The sequence below is a fragment of the Thalassophryne amazonica genome, chromosome 13 (assembly GCF_902500255.1).
Source record: "Thalassophryne amazonica chromosome 13, fThaAma1.1, whole genome shotgun sequence".
Taxonomy (NCBI): Eukaryota; Metazoa; Chordata; class Actinopteri; order Batrachoidiformes; family Batrachoididae; genus Thalassophryne; species Thalassophryne amazonica.
Genome location: NC_047115.1, coordinates 21,632,982 through 21,659,682, shown reverse-complemented (window position 1 = coordinate 21,659,682; position 26,701 = coordinate 21,632,982). Strand labels below are relative to the sequence as shown.

The 26,701-nt window shown below is 41.5% G+C and overlaps 1 protein-coding gene and 1 long non-coding RNA gene across 3 annotated transcripts in view; one reads left to right on the top strand and one right to left on the bottom strand.

Moving 5' to 3' along the window:
- Positions 1-26,186, top strand: part of arid5b (AT-rich interaction domain 5B) — a 230,280-nt gene extending 204,094 nt beyond the window's left edge. The window contains exons 8-10 of one of the 2 annotated variants that reach the window (XM_034185396.1): positions 874-971; positions 20,627-20,786; positions 23,732-26,186. In XM_034185396.1, the coding sequence (XP_034041287.1) occupies positions 874-971; positions 20,627-20,786; positions 23,732-25,744 (2,271 nt within the window). In that variant the 3' untranslated portion in view covers positions 25,745-26,186. Of the gene's footprint in view, positions 1-873; positions 972-20,626; positions 20,841-23,731 lie in introns of both variants that reach the window. The other variant, XM_034185395.1, reaches the window with a different exon arrangement.
- On the bottom strand, positions 250-26,492 carry LOC117523783. Its single transcript, XR_004564620.1, has 3 exons — positions 26,364-26,492; positions 15,680-15,684; positions 250-268 (listed from the first exon to the last, which is right to left on the bottom strand). It is a non-coding gene; the product is annotated as an uncharacterized LOC117523783 (long non-coding RNA).
- Between the last annotated feature and the right edge of the window lie 209 nt (positions 26,493-26,701).

Here is a 26,701-nt window from a genome sequence, read left to right as displayed (position 1 = left end):
TCGCTCCGAGCCACATTTAGCAAAATTATGCTGTTGTTTCAAAACCCCCTCGGAGTGGAAAACATATGTTCTCCTGCTTTTCACTGGTCAGAAGGAAATTGGTGAAATAGCTCATTTTTTCCCATGTTGGAGTTGGAAGTGAAAAGCACAAGCATACACACACACACACACACACACACACATATATATATATATATATATATATATATATATATATATATATATATATATATATATATATACATATATACACACACACACACACACACTCAGAAGAACATGTATGCGCTCATGTGCACCAGGACGGCAAGAGGTAGTTTGTTTGGGAGCTGTACCTGCCATTTGTTGAATTAAGTATTAATACGCAGCATGTTTTTCAGTGTGAAGTCAGTGTTTGAGATTATATTCCAGTACATTTCTCATGCATGTTTCTTTATTAGCTCTTTGGTATAATGTCATACAAACAGATGGGAAGAATGAGCCATAAACAGCATACAGCTTGCTTAACTCTGCCTCATATCCTTTTAAAACCCTCATATCTGGAGCTGATTATCTCACTTTTTATGTTGGGGCTTTCGTTAGTGCTGTATAAGCCTGGAATTTTGTGTTTTGAGTTACAGCTCATCTGCTGTGAAACAAGAGACTTTAGCAGGAACAACTGACTGCATGATGTTAACAGAACTTATGTTAGAGAATTGAGGCCAATAACTGGAACATCATGACTCAGTCACTCCCCACGACTTCAAAATGATGTCAACCACTTGTGTTTTTCTCCTTTGTCTCCCCCCCCCATTTATCTCTCTCTGCAAAACCTGCATTGATTTTGTCTTTTTTCTTCTCTCTGCCTTATGTCCTCACCGTCTGTCCCTGCAGATCACAGTTCGCAGACAGTGGAAGCATGTTTATGATGAATTAGGTGGGAATCCCAGCAGCACAAGTGCCGCCACATGTACACGGAGACACTACGAGAGGTGAGTTACAATAGTATGCAGTTGTGTATATATGTGACACAATGTTGTTATGCATGTACACATGACAATGTGCATTGCTCATCAACAATTTGCCTGCAGCTGCATCGAAAATCTCATTTTCATTTACATTTGAGTAATGGAGACTTTCTGGACACAATGGGATAGTTTGCAGACCACTCGTCACACAATTCTTAATAAATGCACTGAACCTCCAATATTAACGCATTTATTCATCCATTCCCAAACTTAAGAACACCACGGCACACTTTGACACCTGAAATTTTATATATATATATATGTGTATCTCTGTGTGTGTGTGTGTGTGTGTGTGTGTGTGTGTGTGTGTGTGTGTGTGTGTGTGTGTGTGTGTGTGTGTGTGTGTGTGTGTGTGTGTGTGTGTGTGTGTGTGTATATATATACACACACATTAAACTAGGTCACACAAATGGAGAATAGTAAATAATTTAAATTCCATGTCTTTATTTTTATTCATTGTAAAAAGAATTGTAAATATTTTTGGGGAATTTTCATCTTTATTACAAATTGAAAATCAAAATATGTTATTTATTCATTTATTTATTTACTTTAATGACCTCTCGTGGCCCATCTGCAATACCTTCACGGACCACCAGGGCTCCACAGTCCACACTTTGGCAGTCACTGCATTTTTCTGTCTTTTTTTAATCTACCATTTATCAATGTATTTATCTTTCTTCATTGCATTTTTAACTCTTTGTTGCACAGTACAGCATAGGGTATTATGGCCCTTGATGGGGGCATGTACCCTAATGACGGCCTGTCCAGTATTAATAAATATAATCTTTTCATATTTTCAGTCAGTCCGGGATAAAATGAGATGTTTAGTTTTCTGGGATTCATCACTTATGTGGCATTGTGGGCAGAAATATGCAGCGCTCCTCGCCTGTGTAAGCACGTTTAAGACTGTAAGACACTCTAAATGATAATAAAGCTATGAATTATTAACTTGGCAGGCATGAGAGGTGCATATATGTATATAATAGCTACTTTTTACCTGCATGTATTGCAGTTGCACACAATTACATGACTAAATGAAAACACCATTTTAATGGATTCATCTAATCGCTCAGTCAGACGCGGCGGTGTTTTGAATCACCATAAAATAATCTCTCAGATGCTGTTACTAAACCAAAGCAAACATATGGATGTGATCCAGAGGGAGCTGGAAGGGTTTTATGCATGGCTGCGTGCACACACTCACACATGCACAAGCACTCTTTCCCAAGGTTAAACAAATGCCAAATGTGAGCTTTCCAATAAAAGATAACCAATCGTTCATGAAGCAGGTTTTCCTTGAGGCCGGCGACCTTCTCCACAGCCCCTTGGGCTGCTGCAGGTTCAAGTTCCTGCATGGCTCGCATACACACTCAGCTGTCAGTAACACAGCAAAAACACTAGCAGCAGCGTACAAGAAGCCATACAGTGTGATATCGTGTGAAGATTGCGTGATGTAAGCAAGCTTGCAGGCGCAGCCAGTGGCAGTCATCATGGCTTTTGTGGGACATTTGACGTTTGAGAGCGGATTATTGGTGGTTGGTATGTTGAGAACAACCTGACAGTGTCACTATAAATGAATGGTCTCATGCTCAAATAACTGGTGCACCTCTGTAGGTAGGTATGCCCTCCCAAAGAGGCCACATGAACAATCGCACAATTACAGAAAAAAAATAAATAAATAAAGGTTCAGTGAAATGATAGATCAGCAAATTCTGCCTGAATGTTCTCCATTTCTTTGTCCAAAAAAACAAAAAAAACAACACAAAACTGGTGGTGCCGTCAGCCTTTCCACTTGATATACTAATACATTTCACCACAAGTGCTGATGCTGTAAATTTAAGCTTTTACTGCTATTGATTTCTGATGAATAATGCAGCGATGTATGATAGACTGGTCATTGTCTTCTACCTTCTCTGAACATTGCTCAGCTGTAATATCTTTGGGGCAAATTAAAATTTGTTGTGTCCATTTGTGTGTGAGGTAACCCGTCAACACTTTCAAGTATCACTGTCATAGTCGATACACATCCTCTCTGGTCTAAAATCTTGAGTTCACACGTGAGCATGCTATTATCTTTGTGACCTCTGTCTGCCCTGTGACTGAGTTAAAAGTAAGTCAGAGTCAACACCTTGTCACGTGTTAACAAACACTTTAATATTTTTTCATACTTTAATGTATTAATAAGACTTGACACAGACACAGAAGGATACTGCTTGTTTTCCATCATTGATGGGACACCACTGGTAATGAATGACTCACTTGCTGTGGCTGAGCTTAGTCAGATAATAGAAAAAAAAGATGTCTGTTGGAGATCTTGCTAACCTTTTGAGGATTAAATGTACAATGCAGAAGGAAATTGATCACACAGGCCATTGACAAAGCATTCCATGGGACATAATCTTCTGACTCACTGGTTGCATCCGGCCCTCGGGCCCTCAATTTGAGGTCCCTGCTCTGACTGTTCAGCACAGGTAAAGCGATATGGTTTTAAGGAAACACTGCTGCACGACTTAACCCTGATCCTAGCCAAATATAATTTTACAGCAGATGTCAGAATCTTGCACCGGTACAGCCTGTTTTAGAAATCACAGTGACACCAGATGTGAAGCGCTACATTGTTCATCACTTTAGAAAGCGTCGCGGAAAGGCAAAACCGAGAGGGAAGCGCTGAGGTGTGACTGCTGCTGCGCTGGCCTTTCCCTCTCCAGCCACCGAGACGCAGCTGAGAAAAAATAATGCTGAATCAATACAACGCAATAATATCCACACTGCAGTGAATATCAGGCTGACAGAGAGAGAAGGTGTGCGGGAGGAGGCGGAGGGTGGGGTAGTGTCAGCGAGCGAGAAGCAGAGAGAGAGAGAGAGAGAGAGAGCGAGCAATCAGCTGAAGCTGAGCAAGTTTCCATTCGGGGGAATAATTTTAGCTGAGCCGTGGCGTTTGGGCTGCTTGGAGGGCAATTAGCCTCATTGTATTAACTCAGCAAACATGGCCATTCTCTCCGCATGATGAATGAGGCTGTTTGCGGGCTTGCTGAAGTGTGTGTTTGTTCCCCAGAGCCGTCTTTGTTTCCCCCTTTAATCATTAGTCAATGTGCTACAAAAATATAATTCACTCAGCTGAATGTACAGTGTACAAACTGGAACAACACTTATGCTTTCCTCTTTTCCTCACAAGCATCTCTTCTGATTTGTCTCCACAGTGCAAAGTAGGCTCAGGCAGGAAATAAAAAAAAAAACAACAACAAAAACGTGTCACCTAGAGAACGGAAGGGAAGCGATATTTCAGTGCATAATGGCTGTAAATTAAATGGATGTTCTCGGTTGTCTCTGTGTTATTTGAGTTATAGACTGTGAATATCCACAATCGTTCGGCTCACATTTTTAAATTATACAGATTATCCCTTTACCTCTTTAATGGTGAAATGACATAAAATGAAACACTAAAAAGTTTGTCACTGAAAAGCTGGAGCACAGACTTCTTAGATGCTCTGTTAGTACAATTAACAGCAGTGAGCAGTATTATCTCTGATATTTATATAAAAATGCTCTCAATGGAACAAGCAATGTGTTAGATAAAGATCAACTTTATTTATTTAGAATTTCTTTCAGGATAAATAAAGTTGATCTTTATCTTTAGCAGCATCCTCGCTGCTAGCTACTGACCTGTAGCTGTTACATCCATTATTGCGTCCCCCAAGGACGCAATAAAATCATTGGCGTTTATTTATTTGTCTGTCTGCCTATTAATCTCTTTGTGTACCAGGTTGTAAATATGTTTGTTTCTGTTGTAAACTTTTTAACATGGGGTTCTAGTGGGAACGACTTGCAATTGTAGTGAGCCTCAAGTGGCCATTCGAGGAACTGCATTTTAGGGCACTTTCGCCTTGGCTTAATTTCTCAGCGCTGTTTTTGTGTTGTTTTGTTTAGTTTTTTTAGGTCACAAAGCATTGTTCATTAGTGCACAGGAGGTGGAAAAAAAACAAAAATCAATATAGAAATGTCCAAGCTAAGGTCTGCAGCGATGGTGCAGCTTTAATGATATTTATTTAAACCGTTTCCCGAGATTAGCTGTCAGGGCCTGGCGATCTGAATTAAAAATGAGGTCATGAAAAAGATGGCATCAATAACCTTGAAATAGACTGCCTTTTGCTTCTGTGCTGTGCCATTTTCGGTGTGCCTCTCTCTCCCCCGCCTCGCGCTCCCCGCCTTGCACTTCATGCTGTTTCTTTCGTTATACAGGTCAGCGCCTTTTAACAGCTCCTACATATTTAATCTTCCCGGTTTTCCTGCATGATCTCTTGTTACAGAAACATCACATTTCACAGTCTCTCTTCATTTCTGCCCGTTGCTGATTTTTAATACCTCACCATGCCTTGGCACACTAATGTAATTGCACAACAGGGTTGGTATTGGGGCGTGGGGGTGTATGGGGGGTATCCATGGCAACAGAGAAGCAATTTAGAATAATTTGCTATTTAAAAACTCTGAGGTTTTGGGCAATAGCAGAGCGATTAGATGAGGGGGAGTTTGGATTAAATCATTTCATGTTAAAAGTATGAAATGTTTGCCAGATGTACTCCTTACGTCGAGGCCTGTGAATTATTCTCCAGCTCAGATCATGCAGATTTCTTTTTCGACAGATGCACGCCTGTTCCAATTTTATTCGACTAGATGTTTTATTGATTCAGCTTTTATTCATTCCTCAGGGGTACGTATCTGTGTTCCTCTCTATCCTCTAAATCTGCTCTTCAGACATAGAAATAGATTTTTTTTTTTTTTTTTTTTGGTCTCATAATTATTAGGAAACCTTGAGCCTGTCATTGTTTTGAGCATTTTAAAAGAAGAGAGAGAGAGAGTCTGTGTTTGGAGCAGAGTGCAGGGACAGAAGATTGTTTTCTAATTTTATTCTGCTGGATGCTGAGGATCTTGCACCAGTCAGCATCTACCTGCATTGCCCTTGCTGTATTGCAGATGCATCAACTTTGGCGCATTAGACTTTAGCGCGCTTTGCCTCAAACACAACTTTCCCCTCTCTCATCTCTGTTGTTCTATAGCATTGTGTTATTAACAGATGCAATATCACCTTCATGTGCTTTTTGTTCCTAAAACACAGAAGCGTCAAGGTTGCAATCGGAGAACTCCGTCGCATATTGCGTGTCAGCATTCCTTCTCACTTTCAGCAAAGTCTCAACTTGTTGTCCGCATCAAAAGCACAGGCAAATTCTTTGTGCATCCACGACTCTTCTCCCTGAAACAGGATTTTAACACAAGTGGGAACACAGCCAAAGAGCTACTTATTCTTTACGCCAAAATAGCAGGCAGCTATTTTAACCTCTGGAAGGCAGTTTTCCTGAAGACAGAATGCTTCATTGAGCATTCAGTGATTAAAAAAACTGCCATCTAACAAATCACAAGATTGGGTGATTTCTTTATGCATAAAATTTAATAAAAGGGTCCAAGGTTTCTTTCCCCCGGTGGCGATGAAAAATCACAAATTACAGCACTGACGTGTGACAGCCAGTCGACTGCATGAGAATCTATTCAAGTCTACTGAGATTCATAACTGATTCAGCGCAGCAAATTAAATTAACGCCGTTTTCACAGAGATTTTCGGTCCAACAGGCGGCAAGACAGAATACTGTTTATTCTGTTTTTTTTTAGCTGTGAATATGTAACATTTGCATGATTGAAAGACTTTCCTTTATGCGGCATGGCACACATTGGGTTTTATGCACTTTGCGCTCGCTCTGGCGCCTCACACCTGCTGTAGTGAGCGCTTGTTGCAGCAGCAGCAGCTAATGAGAGCAAACCCCTCAGGGAACAGTAGAGGTCATTTTAAATCTGGTATTTCCAGACTTGACAAAGGGCTTAAGTTTTTCGTACATTCCTCCACTGCCCTCCTGTTTTAACTGCATGAATGAGGGTCACCTCGAGTGGTTTGGCTTTGAGACAAAAGAGGAGCTTTGAGGCGTGAATCCAAAGCACAGCAACAACGTCTGTTTATCCCTCTGCTGGTTCTCTGCTTCTTTCTGTTGCTGCAGCAATTGTTTTCTTGCTGCTATGATGATGCATAATCATTGCATTGAGATTTGATTTTCATCTTTTTATTGGCTCAACGTTGCAGGCTTGTTAAAGAGTAAGTGGATTTGTCTCTCTCTGTCTCTCTCTCTCTCTCACAAATAGCTCCACGGGCCCCTTGGCTTTGTCCAGCAGCTCTTTAAATAGTGTCTTTGCCTTTTTTTTATTTTAAACATGTGAAGCAGGTCTTGTGATCTTAACACAACAACTAAAATTAATTTCATCGTAGACGGGGGGGGGGGGGGGGGGATTGTTGGAATGGAATAGCCTGCAGGCTTTTTCCACCAAATTGGTGACTGAGGCATTTCTTAGATTCTAGCACGCCGCTTATTCCTGTAACATAAAACTCTGACGAGAGCAGCACATTGCTGGTAAAGTCACCTTCTCTTTGCCAACTTTTTTTTTTTTTTTTTTTTTTTTTGGAGGGCTGGTGCTTTGTGTGCAATCCATTATTTGGAAGCTGCAGACATGCTCTGTGAAGACTTGTCTTAATGGATTAGGTTGCTATTGATCTTGCTGATTTTCAAAAAAGGGTGACTCAGATTGTGCATTGTGTGGAAAAAAAAATGTTAGGGGTTTTTTGTTTTCTTTCTTTTTGCAGAAATACATTTTTGCACATGAGCTCCAACACTTAATCTCCCTCCTGCATATTTCACTTGCGTGAATGAGTCATCAGCCGGAAAGTGGGTTGCTTAAACAAAAGCCAGGTGATATATTGGCGTAAGAGGAAGTTAAGTATTTATTGACCTCATAAAAATGTTACCTCTCCTGCCTTAATGAAATTTCTTGGATCTGTTAGTGCAGCACACGCCTCCAAGTGGCTCAAATGATTAACTGCACCTGTCTCTGTGCAGCCAAAGCTGAATCCTTTCCCCTTCCTCAGAGGAAATTGCTACTTATGTAAGTGGTATTGTACTTTATGATTGCTGTTTTACACAATCAGGCCTTAGTTTTACATACGCCTCATGAAACGGCTCTAGCTCTTCACAGTTGGGGCTACGTTTTGATTTTACACTTTATATCGTTAAGCGTTGGTGAAAAGCAGTTGGCACCTTTGTACAAATCTACTTCAAACTGAACACGTAGAAATAATTTCTCGAACCCCTTATAGGGTCCCATTTTGATCAGTGCTTTTATAATTATTAGCCAATACAAATCAAATAATTCTGCAAGGGGAGCTTCCTGAAGTTGTATATGGTGGTGGGGAGTAACTCTTACGTGCCCCCCCCCCCCCCCACACACACACACACAATCCAGCTGTCCTCGGTTACTTAGGGTCACCACATTACGGTTTGGCACAAATTTTATGCCGGATGCCTTCCTGACATAACTCCATTTCTGTGTGGAGAAACCTGTTCAGTGCTCCTAGTATTAATCAGGACCTACTTTGCTTTACTTCTGAGATCTGACGGGATCAGGTGCATTTCTGTATAATATCATGCAGTATCACTTTTAAAAATTAAAACTGATTTTCATGCTCTAAAAATGATGTTACTGCAGTTTGTTTGCAGACTTATGTCCTACTTCTTTTTATGTTTTTCAAGTTTATTTGAAAGTTTAAGCCAAGGTTGTGGTATATTTTGACAGAAAAAAATGACCCATTGCACATTGTACGTGCATAGAAAATAGAAACACTGTAATTCATTTTATTTTGCCAACAGGTTCCACAAAATTGTATTATATTCCTTAAAAGTAAAAATATTGCATCCATCTAAATTAATTACTTTTTATTATTACAAAAAACAATATCTTAACAAAAAGAACCCATGTATTTTAAAGTTAATATAAAGTGCACAACCTGACCCCTTTCACTTTTTTGAGTGTATAATTGTCACTCTTTGTTTCCATAATGGTACAAGACATTTGTACTTTAATAACACATGTGTTGAATACCCACAAGGAAAAAAGAAAAAAATGTATATAATTGCTTCCATTGGTAACTCTTTAATCCTTTAAGATTACACAATTGAACTTAAGAGGTTGGCGTCCACAGCTCCCATGCAGTTTTGTGATGTTAGTTGAAAGCAGAAATATTAAGTCCAGCCAACATGTCAAATATATCAAATTGAACAAATTGAAAACCTGCTTAACCTACTTTAGTTGGTAAGTTTGTCCAGGTTTGTGTAAATATTACTTCTTCAGTTAATCTGGATCAACCTTATTCATTTGAGTGTTCCCAAAACACCAGAAAATAATTCATTCACCATTACAGAGCAGTTAATGTTGTTGTTTTATTGGTTAGTTTTTTCAGGCAGTTACACTCACTTAAAAAAGAAAATTGTTGGACCAACCTAATAAAGTGCTTCGATTCATAACACTCAAATTAATTGCATTGAGCCATCCATCTTCTGAACCCACTTATTCCAATTAAGGGCCATGGATGTCCTGGAGATTATCCCAGTGATATGCCACCGGTCCGGTGTAGGGTGTGGATGATCCAGGTAACATAAAACAGTCATATTTACACCAACATCTTTACTTAAATTGGTCAGACTTAACTGACTTGAGCTTTATCAGTTGCAGCACTTTATTATGTTGGTCCAACAATTTTTTTTTTTTTTTTTCAGTTGAAAAAATAAAACCAGTTGCTCTATAATGCTCAAAGAATTTCTTACAGGTGTTTGTCTTCCTGTGGAACAAGGCCTGAGAGCGAAAGCAACAACGTCCACATTTACGTCCTCTGTTTGTGTGAACACATTCCATCTATTATAAGATTCTTCTTTCGCTTCTTTCAGGATAATATTTCCCCTAAATTAGCATGTCATTACACCCTCGTTTGCTCTATTCTGTTTCTCTTGCCCTCCCTCCCTCTCTTTCACAACCCAGTTGCTTCCCTTCTTTCCAATAAGTCACATTTAATAGTACATTTCCTTTCTTGGCCTGGGGCATGGTGCCAGACCAGCTGTATGAAATGTAGTTTCACCGCTTTCCCTGCCAGCACTTTTGTTCAGAGGAAAAATAACAAAAAAAAAATCCCATAGAGCCTCTTGAACTCTCAGAGTCTTTTTTTTCCCTTCCTCCTTTTGAAGAGGAGGCGAAACGGCTCTTGATTCATTGTTTGTTTTAGTGCTGTGTCCCTTAAAAGGAATAGTGCAACCATGTCTTGTCGTTACACGAGAAGACCTTATTTTCTCATGACTGAAACAGACATGTTTCTGTCTGGCTTTTATGGATTGTTATTGTGAACCAAATCTGACAAAGGAGCCAGAGAGGTTTTTGGAAGCTTTTGTAAGTTTGGAATGTTGGAGTTGTCTTGGTTTCCTCTTACACAGTGTTTTTTTATGGTCAGGTGCCAATTTCCATTTTCTAAGCAATAACGCAATGCTAAAATACCGTGGGCTGTATGAGCATTATCTTCTTTATAATTTGCAGTTGTTTAATTGGTATCCCAGTGCAAAGTACATATATATTATACATATATATGATACAGATAATGAATGTTTATGAGTTCAATGGTACGAATATTTCATGAGGTGACCGAATTAAATATTTGTTACATTGAAAGAATGTAAAAACATTCATTATTTGTTTTATATAACGGCTAAAATAGATCCTTGTCATTTGATATTTTATTAATTTATAAACAAAGGGGCTTACATTTTGGTGTTCCACTGCTGCTAAAGTACAACACGAATTGTAGATAGGAGTCTAAATTGTGACCTGTAGTCCAGTGAAGCTGTGCACTGACTTTGTACTCCCCCCCCAAAAAAAGACTGTGTAGTTCCTCAGTCCAGCCACAAATCACATCAGCTTTTCAGATTTGCAAACTCCACCATGTTTCATTTAAAGCTGAAAAGCTGATGTGCTTGTGAGTGCGTGTGCACACCACGCACACTCTCACGCAAGCGGGACGGCGCTTGTGCACGCATGTACTTACAAAAAAAAAAGACTGTGTACTTCTTCAGTGCAGTGAAAAAAAATCACGGCAGAAATTAGTCCAGCTTTTCATTCTAACTTCCTCTAACATTTCTTCATGCCTCCAGATGGCTTACATCACAGTGGATTCGTTTTGTGTGTGTGTGTGTGTGTGTGTGTGTGTGTGTGTGTGTGTGTGTGTGTGTGTGTGTGTGTGTGTGTGTGTGTGTGTGTGTGTGTGTGTGTGTGTGTGTGTGTGTGTGTGTGTACGCAGAGTGCAATGGTACCAACCGTATGGAACCAAATTGCACTCTAAATGCAATGCAACACAAATGGGACGAATAATCCATGTCACATGACACACAAAGCACCAATCAAATGACAAGGATCCACTCAGCCGTTTTTTACACACACACACGCACACACACACACCAATACCACTTTTTTTACAGACAGAGTACAAGTACGAGTACATACATTTTGGGTACTCGTCGATACCGAGTACTGCTACGAATACTTAATGATACCATTACAGTTTTATGATGACTTTCAAATCATGTTTTATTCATCAGTTGTCCCTTACTTTTCGGCTGTAACTGTTACCAATATCATTAGTTTTGTTTTTATTTACAAACATTTCGCTTAAATCATGTAAATTCATTTTTTGACTACAACAAATTGTCCTTTAACATTAACTGTGTGTTTCTTAACAATTATGACACTATCAGACATCTCACTGAAATGTAACTTCAGCACTACAAACTATACAACAGCAGGAGCTGAACTGAAACTGTCCATCAATAACTTTATGTATGTCTGTGAGGACTAAAAGCCTTTTTTGAAAATGTGAGGGGCAGATATGTTTTGATGAAAAGCGGCTTCTCCGTGTTATCAACTCTTTTTTAACTACAATGTGAGACAGAGCTAAACAGTTTTTCACTCTCCACACTATTTTTAACTTTTAAATACATACCGGTAACATACACAAATACAAACTGTAAATGTTTTTTATTTCCAAGGGTGGAACATGTAATATTGATGAGCACAGTGTGCGTGCACATGTACACACACTGTTGCGCAGCATCTCTGTGACATGCAGGGGCAAAACAGAGTAATTTTAACATTATTTTATTTTTTTCTTTGTGGATCATTGGATAATTTCCTTCGCATTCAGACAGAATCGCCCGTTGTCTGTGGTAACTGAGCCGTTAACGAGGAGCAGCGACTCTTTTAACTTCTAGCCCAAATTGCGGCTTGCGGAGGTGAGCGGAGGGTCCGAATGCCACTCCACGGACATTCCCTAAAAGGATTACACACCTGTTGTGCACCGAGCTGGTCTGCCATCGTCCTCGACACCCACACCAAGGGCTGAAACTCACCAGCCCGATGAACAATCTCCGCCGCTGAAACCCTGAACTGAGTTCTGACAGAGGAGCTGGCACAAAGTGCTGAACTCACGGAGGAACTTTTTTTTTTAGCCACACAATGATTTAAAGTATTTTCAGATGTTTTTCAGGAGGCTTTATGTGGATTATTTTTCTTCAAGCTCGTATGATGATGAATTCCATTGAATTGAACAGGTAAGACTTTTTACTTACAACCCCAATTCCAATGAAGTTGGGACGTTGTGTAAAATGTAAATAAAAACACAATACAATGATTTGCAAATCCTCTTCAACCTATATTCAATTGAATACAGCTTAATGTCAAAACTGATAAACTTTTTTTGAAAACTTTTTTCATTTTGAAATGGATGCCTGCAACACGTTTCAAAAAAGCTGGGACAGTGGTATGTTTACCATTGTGTTACATCACCTTTCCTTCTAACAACACTCAATAAGCGTTTGGGAACTGAGGACACTAATTGTTGAAGCTTTGTAGGTGGAATTCTTTCCCATTCTTGCTTGATGTATGACTTCAGTTGTTTAACAGTCCGGGGTCTCCATTGTTGTATTTTGCGCTTCATAATGCACCACACATTCTCAATGGGTGACAGGTCTGGACTGCAGGCAGGCCAGTCTACTACCTGCACTCTTTTACTACGAAACCACGCTGTTGTAACGTGCAGAAGGTGGCTTAGCATTGTCTTGCTGAAATAAGCAGGGACGTCCCTGAAAAAGATGTTGCTTGGATGGCAGTATGTGTTGCTCCAAAACCTGGATGTACCTTTCAGCATTGATGGTGCCATCACAGATGTGTAAGTTGCCCATGCCATGGGCACTAACACACCCCCATACCATCACAGATGCTGGCTTTTGAACTTAGAGCTGGCAACAATCTGGATAGTCTTTTTCCTCTTTTGTCTGGAGGACACGACGGCCATGATTTCCAAAAACAATTTGAAACGTGGACTCATCAGACCACAGCACACTTTTCCACTTTGCATCTGTCCATTTCAAATGAGCTCAGGCCCAGAGAAGGCGGCAGCGTTTCTGGATGTTGTTGATGTATGGCTTTCACTTTGCATGGTAGAGTTTTAACTTGCACTTGTAGATGTAGCAACGAACTGTGTTAACTGATGGTTTTCTGAAGTGTTCCTGAGCCCACGCAGTAAGATCCTTTACACAATGATGTTGGTTTTTAATGCAGTGGCACCTGAGGGATCGAAGGTCATGGGCATTCAATGTTGGTTTTCAGCCTTGCCGCTTACATGTAGATTGTTCTCCAGATTAGATGATGGAATCCCTAAGTTCTCTGCAATTGAACATTGACAAACATTGTTATTAAACTGTTGGACTATTTTTTCACACAGTTGTTCACAAAGATGTGATCCTCGCCCCATCTTTGCTTGTGAATGGCTGAGCCTGTTAGGGATGCTCCTTTTATACTCAATCATGACACTCACCTGTTTCCAATTAGTTGTTCTTTGGGCATTCATCAACTTTCCCAGTCTTTTGTAGCCCTGTCCCAACCTTTTTGAAATGTGTTGCAGGCATCCATTTCAAAATGAGCAAATATTTGCACAAAAACAATAAAGTTTATCAGTTTGAACATTAAATATCTTGTCTTTGTGGTGTATTCAGTTGAATATAGGTTGAAGAGGATTTGCAAATCATTGTATTCTGTTTTTTATTTACATTTCACACAAGGTCCCAACTTCATTGGAATTGGGGTTGTACTATGTGTGTGAATTTCCTCCGCATGATGGACAGCGGCTTTCAGTCAATTAACGGACAGCATTGACGGACGTATTTGACTTATGAGTAAATTACATGAAAGCCTGTAAAAATCCATAAATTAGATACATCGTTGTTAAAGCCACAGCATTCAAAACATATGAAAAAAGTGTCAGTTTATAGTCCGAAATTTTGGAGCGAGTGTGACAATCCCAAATTCAGAAGTTGGCATCACACTGCTGTAAAGCGGGATCGGGTCATGAAGTATCAGAGACATTTTATGATTACAAGTACGAGCAAATGAATATGGGATTGGGCCGATACCCGATACTTGTGTGTGTGTGTGTAGGCATCAGAATTTTGGCTCTCTGTTGGGACTGTTTACACAGAGACTGCTACCTGCTGCTTTGGACTTGAATTAACAGTCTTTTTCAAGACTTTTTTACCTTTTTATTTTTTTTTTACTTTTTTACTGTGCTCCAACGCCTAAGGAAGACCTCTAACGGTCAAAACATTGTGACGGAGCACTTTTATCAGTTAACTTTCATCAGCGTTGGCAAGCTAACTAGCTTGCTAACGCTTTCGTTTTTATTTATTTATTTATTTTTTTCCTCTTTTAGCACTGTTGTCGTGCGTTATCTGTGCTGCTCCACAGCGTGTTTAGTTGATTTTTATTTTATTTTAGCACCGTTGTCGTGCGTTGCCTGTGCTGCTTCATGGCCTGTTTGGTGCCTTGATTGGGGCACTCCTTCTGCTGAATCACCTTTAAATTATTTACACATTATTCACTTTGTGTGTTTTTAGGAATCCGCTAGGTTGCGTAGCTACTAGCTCTTAGCCGATTTAGCATGGCGGATTCTCCTGTCTCTCCCGCACTTTTCTGCTCTGGGTGTGAAATGTTTAGTTATTCCTCGGCCTCCTTTAGCAGTAACGGTACTTGTAATAAGTGTAGCTTATTCGTAGCTTTGGAGGCCAGGCTGGGCGAATTGGAGACTCGGCTCCGCACCGTGGAAAATTCTACAGCTAGCCAGGCCCCTGTAGTCGGTGCGGACCAAGGTAGCTTAGCCGCCGCTAGTTCCCCTCTGGCAGATCCCGGGCAGTCGGGAAAGCAGGCCGACTGGGTGACTGTGAGGAGGAAGCGTAGCCCTAAACAGAAGCCCCGTGTACACCGTCAACCCGTTCACATCTCTAACCGTTTTTCCCCACTCGGCGACACACTCGCCGAGGATCAAACTCTGGTTATTGGCGACTCTGTTTTGAGAAATGTGAAGTTAGCGACACCAGCAACCATAGTCAATTGTCTTCCGGGGGCCAGAGCAGGCGACATTGAAGGACATTTGAAATTGCTGGCTAAGGCTAAGCGTAAATTTGGTAAGATTGTAATTCACGTCGGCAGTAATGACACTCGGTTACGCCAATCGGAGGTCACTAAAATTAACATTAAATCGGTGTGTAACTTTGCAAAAACAATGTCAGACTCTGTAGTTTTCTCTGGGCCCCTCCCCAATCAGACCGGGAGTGACATGTTTAGCCGCATGTTCTCCTTGAATTGCTGGCTGTCTGAGTGGTGTCCAAAAAATGAGGTGGGCTTCATAGATAATTGGCAAAGCTTCTGGGGAAAACCTGGTCTTGTTAGGAGAGACGGCATCCATCCCACTTTAGATGGAGCAGCTCTCATTTCTAGAAATCTGGCCAATTTTCTTGGATCCTCCAAACTGTGACTGTCCAGCGTTGGGACCAGGAGGCAGAGCTGTGGTCTTATACACCTCTCTGCAGCTTCTCTCCCCCTGCCATCCCCTCGTTGCCCCATCCCCGTAGAGACGGTGCCTGCTCCCAGACCACCAATAACCAGCAAAAATCTATTTAAGCATAAAAATTCAAAAAGAAAAAATAATATAGCACCTTCAATTGCACCACAGACTAAAACAGTTAAATGTGGTCTATTAAACATTAGGTCTCTCTCTTCTAAGTCCCTGTTGGTAAATGATATAATAATTGATCAACGTATTGATTTATTCTGCCTAACAGAAACCTGGTTACAGCAGGATGAATATGTTAGTTTAAATGAGTCAACACCCCCGAGTCACACTAACTGTCAGAATGCTCGTAGCACGGGCCGGGGCGGAGGATTAGCAGCAATCTTCCATTCCAGCTTATTAATTAATCAAAAACCTAGACAGAGCTTTAATTCATTTGAAAGCTTGTCTCTTAGTCTTGTCCATCCAAATTGGAAGTCCCAAAAACCAGTTTTATTTGTTATTATCTATCGTCCACCTGGTCGTTACTGTGAGTTTCTCTGTGAATTTTCAGACCTTTTGTCTGACTTAGTGCTTAGCTCAGATAAGATAATTATAGTGGGCGATTTTAATATCCACACAGATGCTGAGAATGACAGCCTCAACACTGCATTTAATCTATTATTAGACTCTATCGGCTTTGCTCAAAAAGTAAATGAGTCCACCCACCACTTTAATCATATCTTAGATCTTGTTCTGACTTATGGTATGGAAATAGAAGACTTAACAGTATTCCCTGAAAACTCCCTTCTGTCTGATCATTTTTTAATAACATTTACATTTACCCTGATGGACTACCCTGCAGTGGGGAATAAGTTTCATTACACTAGAAGTCTTTCAGAAAGCGCTGTAACTAGGTTTAAGGATATGATTCCTTCGTTATGTTCTCTAATGTCATATACCAACACAGAGCAGAGTAGCTACCTAAACTCTGTAAGGGAGTTAGAGTATCTCGTCAATAGTTTTACATCCTCTTTGAAGACAACTTTGGATGCTGTAGCTCCTCTGAAAAAGAGAGCTTTAAATCAGAAGTGTCTGACTCCGTGGTATAACTCTCAAACTCGTAGCTTAAAGCAGATAACCCGTAAGTTGGAGAGGAAATGGTGTCTCACTAATTTAGAAGATCTTCACTTAGCCTGGAAAAAGAGTTTGTTGCTCTATAAAAAAAGCCCTCCGTAAAGCTAGGACATCTTTCTACTCATCACTAATTGAAGAAAATAAGAATAACCTCAGGTTTCTTTTCAGCACTGTAGCTAGGCTGACAAAGAGTCAGAGCTCTATTGAGCTGAGTATTCCATTAACTTTAACTAGTAATGACTTCATGACTTTCTTTGCTAACAAAATTTTGACTATTAGAGAAAAAATCACTCATAACCATCCCAAAGATGTATCGTTATCTTTGGCTGCTTTCATTGATGCCGGTATTTGGTTAGACTCTTTCTCTCCGGTTGTTCTGTCTGAGTTATTTTCATTGGTTGCTTCGTCCAAACCATCGGCATGTTTATTGGACCCCATTCCTGCCAGGCTGCTCAAGGAAGTCTTACCATTATTTAATGCTTCAATCTTAAATATGATCAATCTATCTTTGTTAGTTGGTTATGTACCACAGGCCTTTAAGGTGGCAGTAATTAAACCATTACTTAAAAAGCCATCACTTGACCCAGCTATCTTAGCTAATTATAGGCCAATTTCCAACCTTCCTTTTCTCTCAAAGATTCTTGAGAGGGTAGTTGTAAAACAGCTAACTGATCACCTGCAGAGGAATGGTCTATTTGAAGAGTTTCAGTCAGGTTTTAGAATTCATCATAGTACAGAAACAGCATTAGTGAAGGTTACAAATGATCTTCTTGTGGCTTCGGACAGTGGACTTATCTCTGTGCTTGTTCTGTTGGACCTCAGTGCTGCTTTTGATACTGTTGACCATAAAATTTTATTACAGAGATTAGAGCATGTCATAGGTATTAAAGGCACTGCGCTGCGGTGGTTTGAATCATATTTATCTAATAGATTACAGTTTGTTCATGTAAATGGGGAATCTTCTTCACAGACTAAAGTTAATTATGGAGTTCCACAAGGTTCTGTGCTAGGACCAATTTTATTCACTTTATACATGCTTCCCTTAGGCAGTATTATTAGACGGTATTGCTTAAATTTTCATTGTTACGCAGATGATACCCAGCTTTATCTATCCATGAAGCCAGAGGATACACACCAATTAGCTAAACTGCAGGATTGTCTTACAGACATAAAGACATGGATGACCTCTAATTTCCTGCTTTTAAACTCAGATAAAACTGAAGTTATTGTACTTGGCCCCACAAATCTTAGAAGCATGGTGTCTAACCAGATCGTTACTCTGGATGGCATTTCCCTGATCTCTAGTAATACTGTGAGAAATCTTGGAGTCATTTTTGATCAGGATATGTCATTCAAAGCGCATATTAAACAAATATGTAGGACTGCCTTTTTGCATTTACGCAATATCTCTAAAATCAGAAAGGTCTTGTCTCAGAGTGATGCTGAAAAACTAATTCATGCATTTATTTCCTCTAGGCTGGACTATTGTAATTCATTATTATCAGGTTGTCCTAAAAGTTCCCTAAAAAGCCTTCAGTTGGTTCAGAATGCTGCAGCTAGAGTACTGACGGGGACTAGCAGGAGAGAGCATATCTCACCCGTGTTGGCCTCTCTTCATTGGCTTCCTGTTAATTCTAGAATAGAATTTAAAATTCTTCTTCTTACTTATAAGGTTTTGAATAATCAGGTCCCATCTTATCTTAGGGACCTCGTAGTACCATATTACCCCATTAGAGCGCTTCGTTCTCAGACTGCGGGCTTACTTGTAGTTCCTAGGGTTTGTAAGAGTAGAATGGGAGGCAGAGCCTTCAGCTTTCAGGCTCCTCTCCTGTGGAACCAGCTCCCAATTCAGATCAGGGAGACAGATACCCTCTCTACTTGTAAGATTAGGCTTAAAACTTTCCTTTTCGCTAAGGCTTATAGTTAGGGCTGGATCGGGTGACCCTGGACCATCCCTTGGTTATGCTGCTTTAGACGTAGATTGTGGGGGGGTTCCCATGATGCACTGTTTCTTTCTCTTTTTGCTCCGTATGCATCACTCTGCATTTAATCATTAGTGATCGATCTCTGCCCCCTTTCACGGCATGTCTTTTTCCTGGTTTTTTCCCTCAGCCCCAACCAGTCTCAGCAGAAGACTGCCCCTCCCTGAGCCTGGTTCTGCTGGAGGTTTCTTCCTGTTAAAAGGGAGTTTTTCCTTCCCACTGTTGCCAAGTGCTTGCTCATAGGGGGTCGTTTTGACCGTTGGGGTTTTTCATAATTATTGTATGGCCTTGCCTTACAATATGGAGCGCCTTGGGGCAGCTGTTTGTTGTGATTTGGCGCTATATAAGAAAAAAGTTGATTGAAGTTGATTGATATTACCATGTGAGGACAGCAAGCACACACACGCGTGTGTCCGTCAGAACACAGGACGTGTTCTGCAGCTGTGACGTCCAGGACCAAAGATGTCTCAACAGCTGTTGGCAGCCAGCCACGCCCCCGTCCATTCAGCACACAGACCAAGGTGTCACTCTGTTATCAGACGAGAGGTGCCTCGCCTGCGGAAGTTACGCGCGAACCACACGCACGCACGTGTTGTGGGGGGAGCCGACACTCTGGCATGCCACATGTGTACTTGGCACCTTCACAGTCGTGGGGCACTTAGACAGATTTCACCGCCAGCTCAAAAATGATTGTCTGCTGACTGTTGTTGTGTTAATAGTGTGAATGGCCACACATTTTCTAAGTGCCAAGCGAGCGGTGTTAGATGTTTGTTTGTGTCACCTGGAATTTGAATTTTTACACGTATTGCATACGATTCCTGCTTCATGCACAATTCGACCACATTCGTACTATGTGTGAAGCCAAAATTATTCTAACAAGATAGCAGAGTACTGGTTTGCCTTGTTACAAGGATCAAAGTGAACTCATGATGGGTACAGACGAAGGGTAGCTTCCTGAGAGATATTAAAGACGGGCATGATTATACAATACGTAATAAAAGACCTTAATGTATGTCACATGATGTGTTATGAGGATGGGGCATGCTGTTGTGTAAAAGTTTTCGTATCTTTTTTATGTATACATAGATAGATAACTTATTTTCAGGGTATCTGTGATTAACGTTTTCTGTACTTTGTGTTTGCTTTGTTTGAAAATTATTTCAGAAGCTTTTTGTTCTGAATCAGTTGCCTTTTGCTGATGAGTCCATCACAAATGAACACAAATCAGTCAAACGTACAGTATGTTCCATTCTCGCAGCTAAACAGAACGAAGACCAAATGTGATGTTCCCCTTACAGGAGGTAAATGGTATTCACAAACATTCACATGCCCTCTGGCACCGTCCTGAACCTGGATTTCCCCTAACCTAGTTTAATTACAGTGGGATTGTTAATGCTTGCCAGGTATTAAAACAAGTGGGTTTAAGGCAGCGTATCTGATACGGTGCCTCTGGCAAAGCTGGAGCTTATTGTGTTTTTTACTGCTGCCAAAGTGGGGTTTTTTCTACTTTATCATTCCTTATATCTTGCAAATCTGAAAATACTCTGTTACATGTTGCACGCAGTTTCATGTTGGAGGTGTCATCATGAGAGACACCGTGTTTGTGCAATGACTTTAATAAGAACACTAACGAAAATAAGCAGTTTTGGTGTGCAGGGAAGCATTAATCAGTGTGACTCATCAGCGTTCGTTTGTTTGCGTGTGTTCTTCGTCAGGCTCCTCCTACCTTACGAAAGGCACATTAAAGGGGAACAGGACAAGCCTCTCCCTTTGGCCAAACCCAGGAAGCAGGAGAATATCCAGGAGAAAGGATCAGGAGCCAAAGTCAAAGGAGGAACGCCCAAGAAACCTAAAGTTCCCAGTAACCCCAAACAGGCGAGTAAAAAGGATCGAGGTGAGGCGGTCAAAGCAGATCAAGAACAGACACAGGTCAGTCACAGAACGCATGATTAGGATTTATGTCACTGATAAACTTCATGTATTATTGCTATCACTGATATTCACCGCTTCTGAAGAAAATTAATACATTTTACATCTGCCATAATAAGTAACTCAAAAATCAATTATGTAAAAATAAAGTGTAAGACTTCTTATATTAATGACAAAAAATACAGTAGAGGTTGTGCCCATTACATTTACATGTAAAAAACCTGCGAAATATCAGATATTTAGATCAAAATCTAAATAAGGAAAATAAAGTATGCAACTGCCTTAAAAATGCAGACAAACTGAATCATTTATTTTTCACGTTCTTTTGCATTTTATAAGAAAATTACATTGGATATAATTATTTTTTACAATAATATGATTATTGAAGGATTCTGTTTTGGGCTTTTTTTCAGGTACCAAGCAACAGAATTACAAAGAAATCAACCGTTGGATATTTCAAATTACATTTTCTGTTTATCCAGTGATGAAGGAACACCCACGCGTTCCCTGTTTGACACCGACTCATGCAAATTAATTCTTTGTGATTCAGTGATACCATGGATACATGGTTCTGTCTGCATTCATCATATCTATTTTCTATTCAATGTTACAAGCTGCTTCATAAATACTGTATATACAGATTTTGTCACAAGCTATGCATATTACTGTATTTTCTTATCTTATTTTATGATCCATTTTATTATACGCACACCCACACACGCGCATATATATATATATATATATATATATATATATATATATATATATATATATATATATATATATATATATGAATGACTTCATTTCTTTATGTGCAAATTAAGGATACGCTTTGCAGGAGAAATGTAACTATGTGCATTAAATACTTATTACCTTGAGTTTGACCTTTCAAGGTCACCTAAGGTCAAAGGTCATGTGGCACATATAAAAGTGACATATTACTTCATGTTAGGGCGTAATCATAAACATAATGTATCTTTAATCAGTTCTTAAAAATAGTCATTCTAAAGCCCCGGTCACAACCCACCGTGCGTTTTTTTCGCCGTACGTTTTCTGTGGATGCCACGGACACTACGTTTTTGTGAAAACGTACGGAGGCAGTAGCAAGAGGAGGGAGGGAGTACGTTCAACACACGTCTCTAGGAGTGTAACGATAAAGAGAGTTGACAATAAAGCAGTGTGTGTGTGGGGGGTCGCTTTTCTTTTTTATGAGCGGTACCGGAGCGGCAGGTTTTTTTCGGTGTCGGCGATGCATGAGCATGTCCAGCCTGCAGCGGTCAGTTGTACGAGTGTTTACTTGCCTCGAAAAGTTACAGCTGTGGACTGAAGCTGTGGATTGTGTGTTGCTGACGTTTGGAAATAAAGTCCAAGTTCAAGTGAGAAGCTGCGTTGTGCATGCAAGTCTGTCGGCCTCCATAGTATGTAGTGAGTGCCGTAATCCGTACTGCCTACGTACGGATTTGGTTAATTCAATAGTAATTGAATGAAAATGTGCTGCTTTGAATCCATACTGAGGCAGTACTCACAACGTGCGTCATCTGTACTGCTGGTGAATCCGCAGCCTGACCGCAGCGAAAGTTCTGCATGCACTAAAACCTCTACAGTGTGTCTGCGTGTGTCTGCGTGCTCCTAAATTCGTACTGAGGCAGTACTTACGACGTACGGATCTCCAAATTTAGCCCACGTTTTTGCAAGTAGACTGCACGTACGTGCAAGTACGGCGGGTTGTGACCACGGCTTAAATGAGGTTGACCTTTCATGGTCATCCAAGGTCAAACATCATGGGACAGATAGAAAGGTGACATATGACGTCATATTAGTGTTTCAAATTAACTATAGGTTTATCTTTAACAAATTATCAAAATAGCCAAATAGTCTACATCATCGGGCCAGTATTTTGATCTTGACCTGTGACCTTGACTTTTAACCAGTTTTTGTCAACCTCATGTCACTTTGCCTTTGGCTGATCCTCAACAATTCAAGTCTTAAGTGAGCTAGAGATTCCAAACAATGAAGGTTAGGGACTCCCTTGCACAAAAAATGTAAAATTCACCTCTAAGAATTGGTAAATGTATGATTTCTGGTCATATATGTTATTTAATTGTTGTAGAGAAGCAACGCAAAAACCAAAACATTCAACAATGGCTGGGTCCCCATTTCAGGTGATGCATCCTTCTCAGACTGTGTCCTACAAAGATCAAGCCTTCCTAGACCATGGAGGCAAGGAAAAACTTTTCTGAAATGAGACAGAGTAGCCCACGTAGCATTTTACTATTACGCCATTAGCTTCTCCCACCCTTACCCCTGTCACTGAGCAACCTTGATAACTGCTGCAAAGGATACACCTATTATATCTCTTTTCAGGGGGAAGAAGGCTGCATACGTTGATCACTTTAAGAGCAGCTTTTTGAAATGGGACAGCTGAGTTGTGCCACTTATGACGTATGTGACATATGCAGCCTTAGGAGGGTGCAGCACTTGAATTGGGACACAGTCACTATGTCATCTGCAGCTTTTATTTCAGAACCTCATTTCTCAACTGTCACTCCAGGTCAAAGGTCATTTTTCAGGAAAATGTCGATTCAGCTAATGACACTGAACCGAAAGTACCTTAGTGTCTTGAGTTGCTGCTATGAAAATAAAGATGTGACCTTTGATACTAACCTGCACATTAATTTTCAAAAAGGCTAAAATATGCTCTTTTTTTTTTTTTTTTTTGGTCATAACTCTGCCCCTTAGTGAATACCACTGCAAACTCACAAAACCCAAAATGTCCAACTTGATTTTATAACAGCCTACTTTCTACTGAATTTGACGAAACTGCAAAGTGCAGACATATTTTACTTTGAGAGGGTTAAAAAAATTCACAGCTCTCACTTTTCTGCATTCAGGACTCCAAGGTGAAAGAAGAGAATCATGAACTCCCCTCAGCCATAAAACAGGAGGCGTCTCTGAGAAACGAACCTATTATCATAGAGGAGGAAGAGTTACACGTTACGCTGAAGAAAGAAGAGTCCTTGCCATCAGAACAGACATCGACACTCTGCGTTCAAGAGCCAAACTGTAGATCCGCCCGTGCCGGTCTGCCCCTCCACACGGGGCCGAGTCCCCAGCCTGAGTGGAGGCAGATCAATGAAGCCCACCAAATAAAACTCACCTGTGAACAGCAAACTGAAAGGCATTTCCTTCCAAAAAATCCATGCCCACCTCACAGGTGGGATCAGAACAAAGCTGCTGGACTTGTAGCCCTGCCCGAACCCGCATTTAGGGTCAAAGACTCCATAGAGAATCATGGCGGGAGAGTGGGGAAGGTGCTGCCCATGTTTAAGCAGGCCGATAGACAGACTGTGGACTCCAGCTCAGATTCCTTTGTTGCAGAGAAAGACTGTGGGATTATTAAGAAGGATTCTGCACCGGGTTCCACACAGGCAGCTGCCTACTGCAAAGCCAGTCAGGGCGTCATGTCACCTTTGGCTAAAAAGAAGCTTCTCTCTCAAGTTTGCGAGTCCAACCCTTTCTCCTTTACGTCCTCACTACAGCCTCCACCTCCGACAGGCGTTCCATCGCTCCCAGTGGTCTCTGTCGTTGAGAGGGAGAAGAGGAAAGGTGAGGAGGAGGTCTCAGGACAGAGGCGCGGCTGTGCAGCAGACAGCATCACCGAGATAGCGCCGATGTTCAGGCCGTCAGTCATCCAACACGCCCAAAGCACCAAGCCTCACCAACAACAAGCCACGAGTATCCAATCAGAGAGGAGTCCTCCTGCAGAGGTTTCAGTGTCATACAGCTGCAGATTAAGCCACCACCTCCAGGCTCAAGCCAAGCCGCCGTGGCAGCCATACCTCCCTCGAAACCATGCTCAGGATGGGGTGGAGAACGCAGGAGAGAAGCTTCTCCAAAGCCCAGCTGCTCCGCCTCGGACCTACACGGGCGACTGCTACTCCTCTCCTCACCTCCACAGTCTGTACAGGCAAACTGAAAACTGTCTGAGCCAGGACAGGATGGCTGGCTTCCCCAACGGGGAGCAAAGAGAGCACTACGCACGAGATGGCGAACGCAGCTTTGTTTGCGGTGCCATTGAGCCGGAGGGCCTGGCCTACCGATCTCACTACACTGACAGGACTCAAACACACGAAGAGAGCAGAGAGGCCGACGACGAGCCCAGAGACTTCACGATATCCAAACCCCTCTCTCAGAGGATCTCTTCCTTTTCTAAGCCCCCCTTCTGTAGTCTCCCCTATCCCATCATGCACCAGGGTTTGGATTCCCACCCCAAAGCATGCCGAGTCCCTCCTATGACAATCTCTCCTCACAAACAGAGTAACCCCGAACAGTCTCACCAATTCTCCAACCCCAAAACGTCCCCCGATGTGTCCCTCACCACCCTCGTCAGGCCCAGCAAGCGGAGCCTCGTTGAGCCTGAGAGCGAGAAGGTCCCTGAAAGGAAAGTCCGCGTGGTGACACCAATCCATCCTGCGGGCGCCGTCCGTCGCAGTGACCCTGAAGAGCTGAAACTGGCAGAGCCAGCGCACGCCGTTCACCTCAACAACCATCTCCCCGAGGGCCACACCACCAACACCTTCCCGCCACCCCACGCCACGCCCCTCTATCCGGGCATCTACCCTCCAGGAAGCTTGGTTTCTCCAGGAGCCCAGGACGGGCTCCAGCAGCATCCCACTCTGCAGTACCTGAAGAGCCAGACGGCTGTGTCGCCCCTCATGCCCCCATTAGCATTCCACTCCATGATGCTCCACAGGCAGCTGCTGGCCTCCAGCCCCAGCCCGCACCACTTCTACCGGCACCCGGGCGGGGTGGCGCTGTACGAAGATCTCCTGCACCACTTGTACCCACTGTCCACCCTCCCGCCTCCTCAGCTGTCCTCAGTTCACCCCAGCACCAGACTGTGAGAGGGGAGACTCAGGGATGCGTGCCGCCTTTCTCCCTCGCCACAAATGTTTCCGGCTTCTCGTGGGGATTGCGGTTCAGTTGGAGAGATAACACTGATGATAAAACTTTGGCTGATTACACACTGATTCACTCAGTGAGGCAGACTGAAAATTCCTCTTTTTTTTCTTTGTTTGTTTTTATACATTGCACTGTTTTGTATTTTTTTTTTTCTGTCACCACTTACTGTATGTTTTTGTTTTGTTTTTTTTTCTGTCTCATTGTATCTTTATTTGCACAATGCGGACATGTATGTGCTCACAAATCAAATCTGTCGCCCCGAGTCATCTTCTTGCTTCTGTGAAAAGTGGAAGGCGTCAGAGAAAAGCCATTTGTTTACCATGTCTGAGGGCTACACGTTGTTGCTTAAAAACAAACAAACAAACAAACAAACAAAAAAAAACACTACAAGTAACATGAAAATGCAAATAAAATCCTTTATGAAAATAGAGGTGCATTCACCACCGCCGCGTCCGTTTAATGCATTGTCACACTTCAGTGCTGTTGTATGTTTACATGCCCCCCCCCCAACCACACACACACACACACACACATACATATGCTGAAAGCACTTTGTGCCACAGTAAATCCACCCCAACGTCACTGCGGTGCCGTGTGACATCACAACCTTCACTCATGACATTCTGAGGTGCTGTGTTGACAGATCATGTACTGTACACTCATTTTCTACTCGCATCACTTTTTCATCACCACTTATTCCACTTCAGATTGAACATGAGTCACGTTCAATCTGTTGACGAATTAGAAATGAATGTTTTTTTGTTGTTGTTGTTCTTGTTGTTGAGTGAATAAAAAGTCGTTTTAATTTCACTTTCTGAATGGAAAATTGACCCCAATGGTTTGTGATTAGTGGAGTGTAGCAGCTCGTTTGTGTCTGTAGGACCAGCAGCATCATGAAA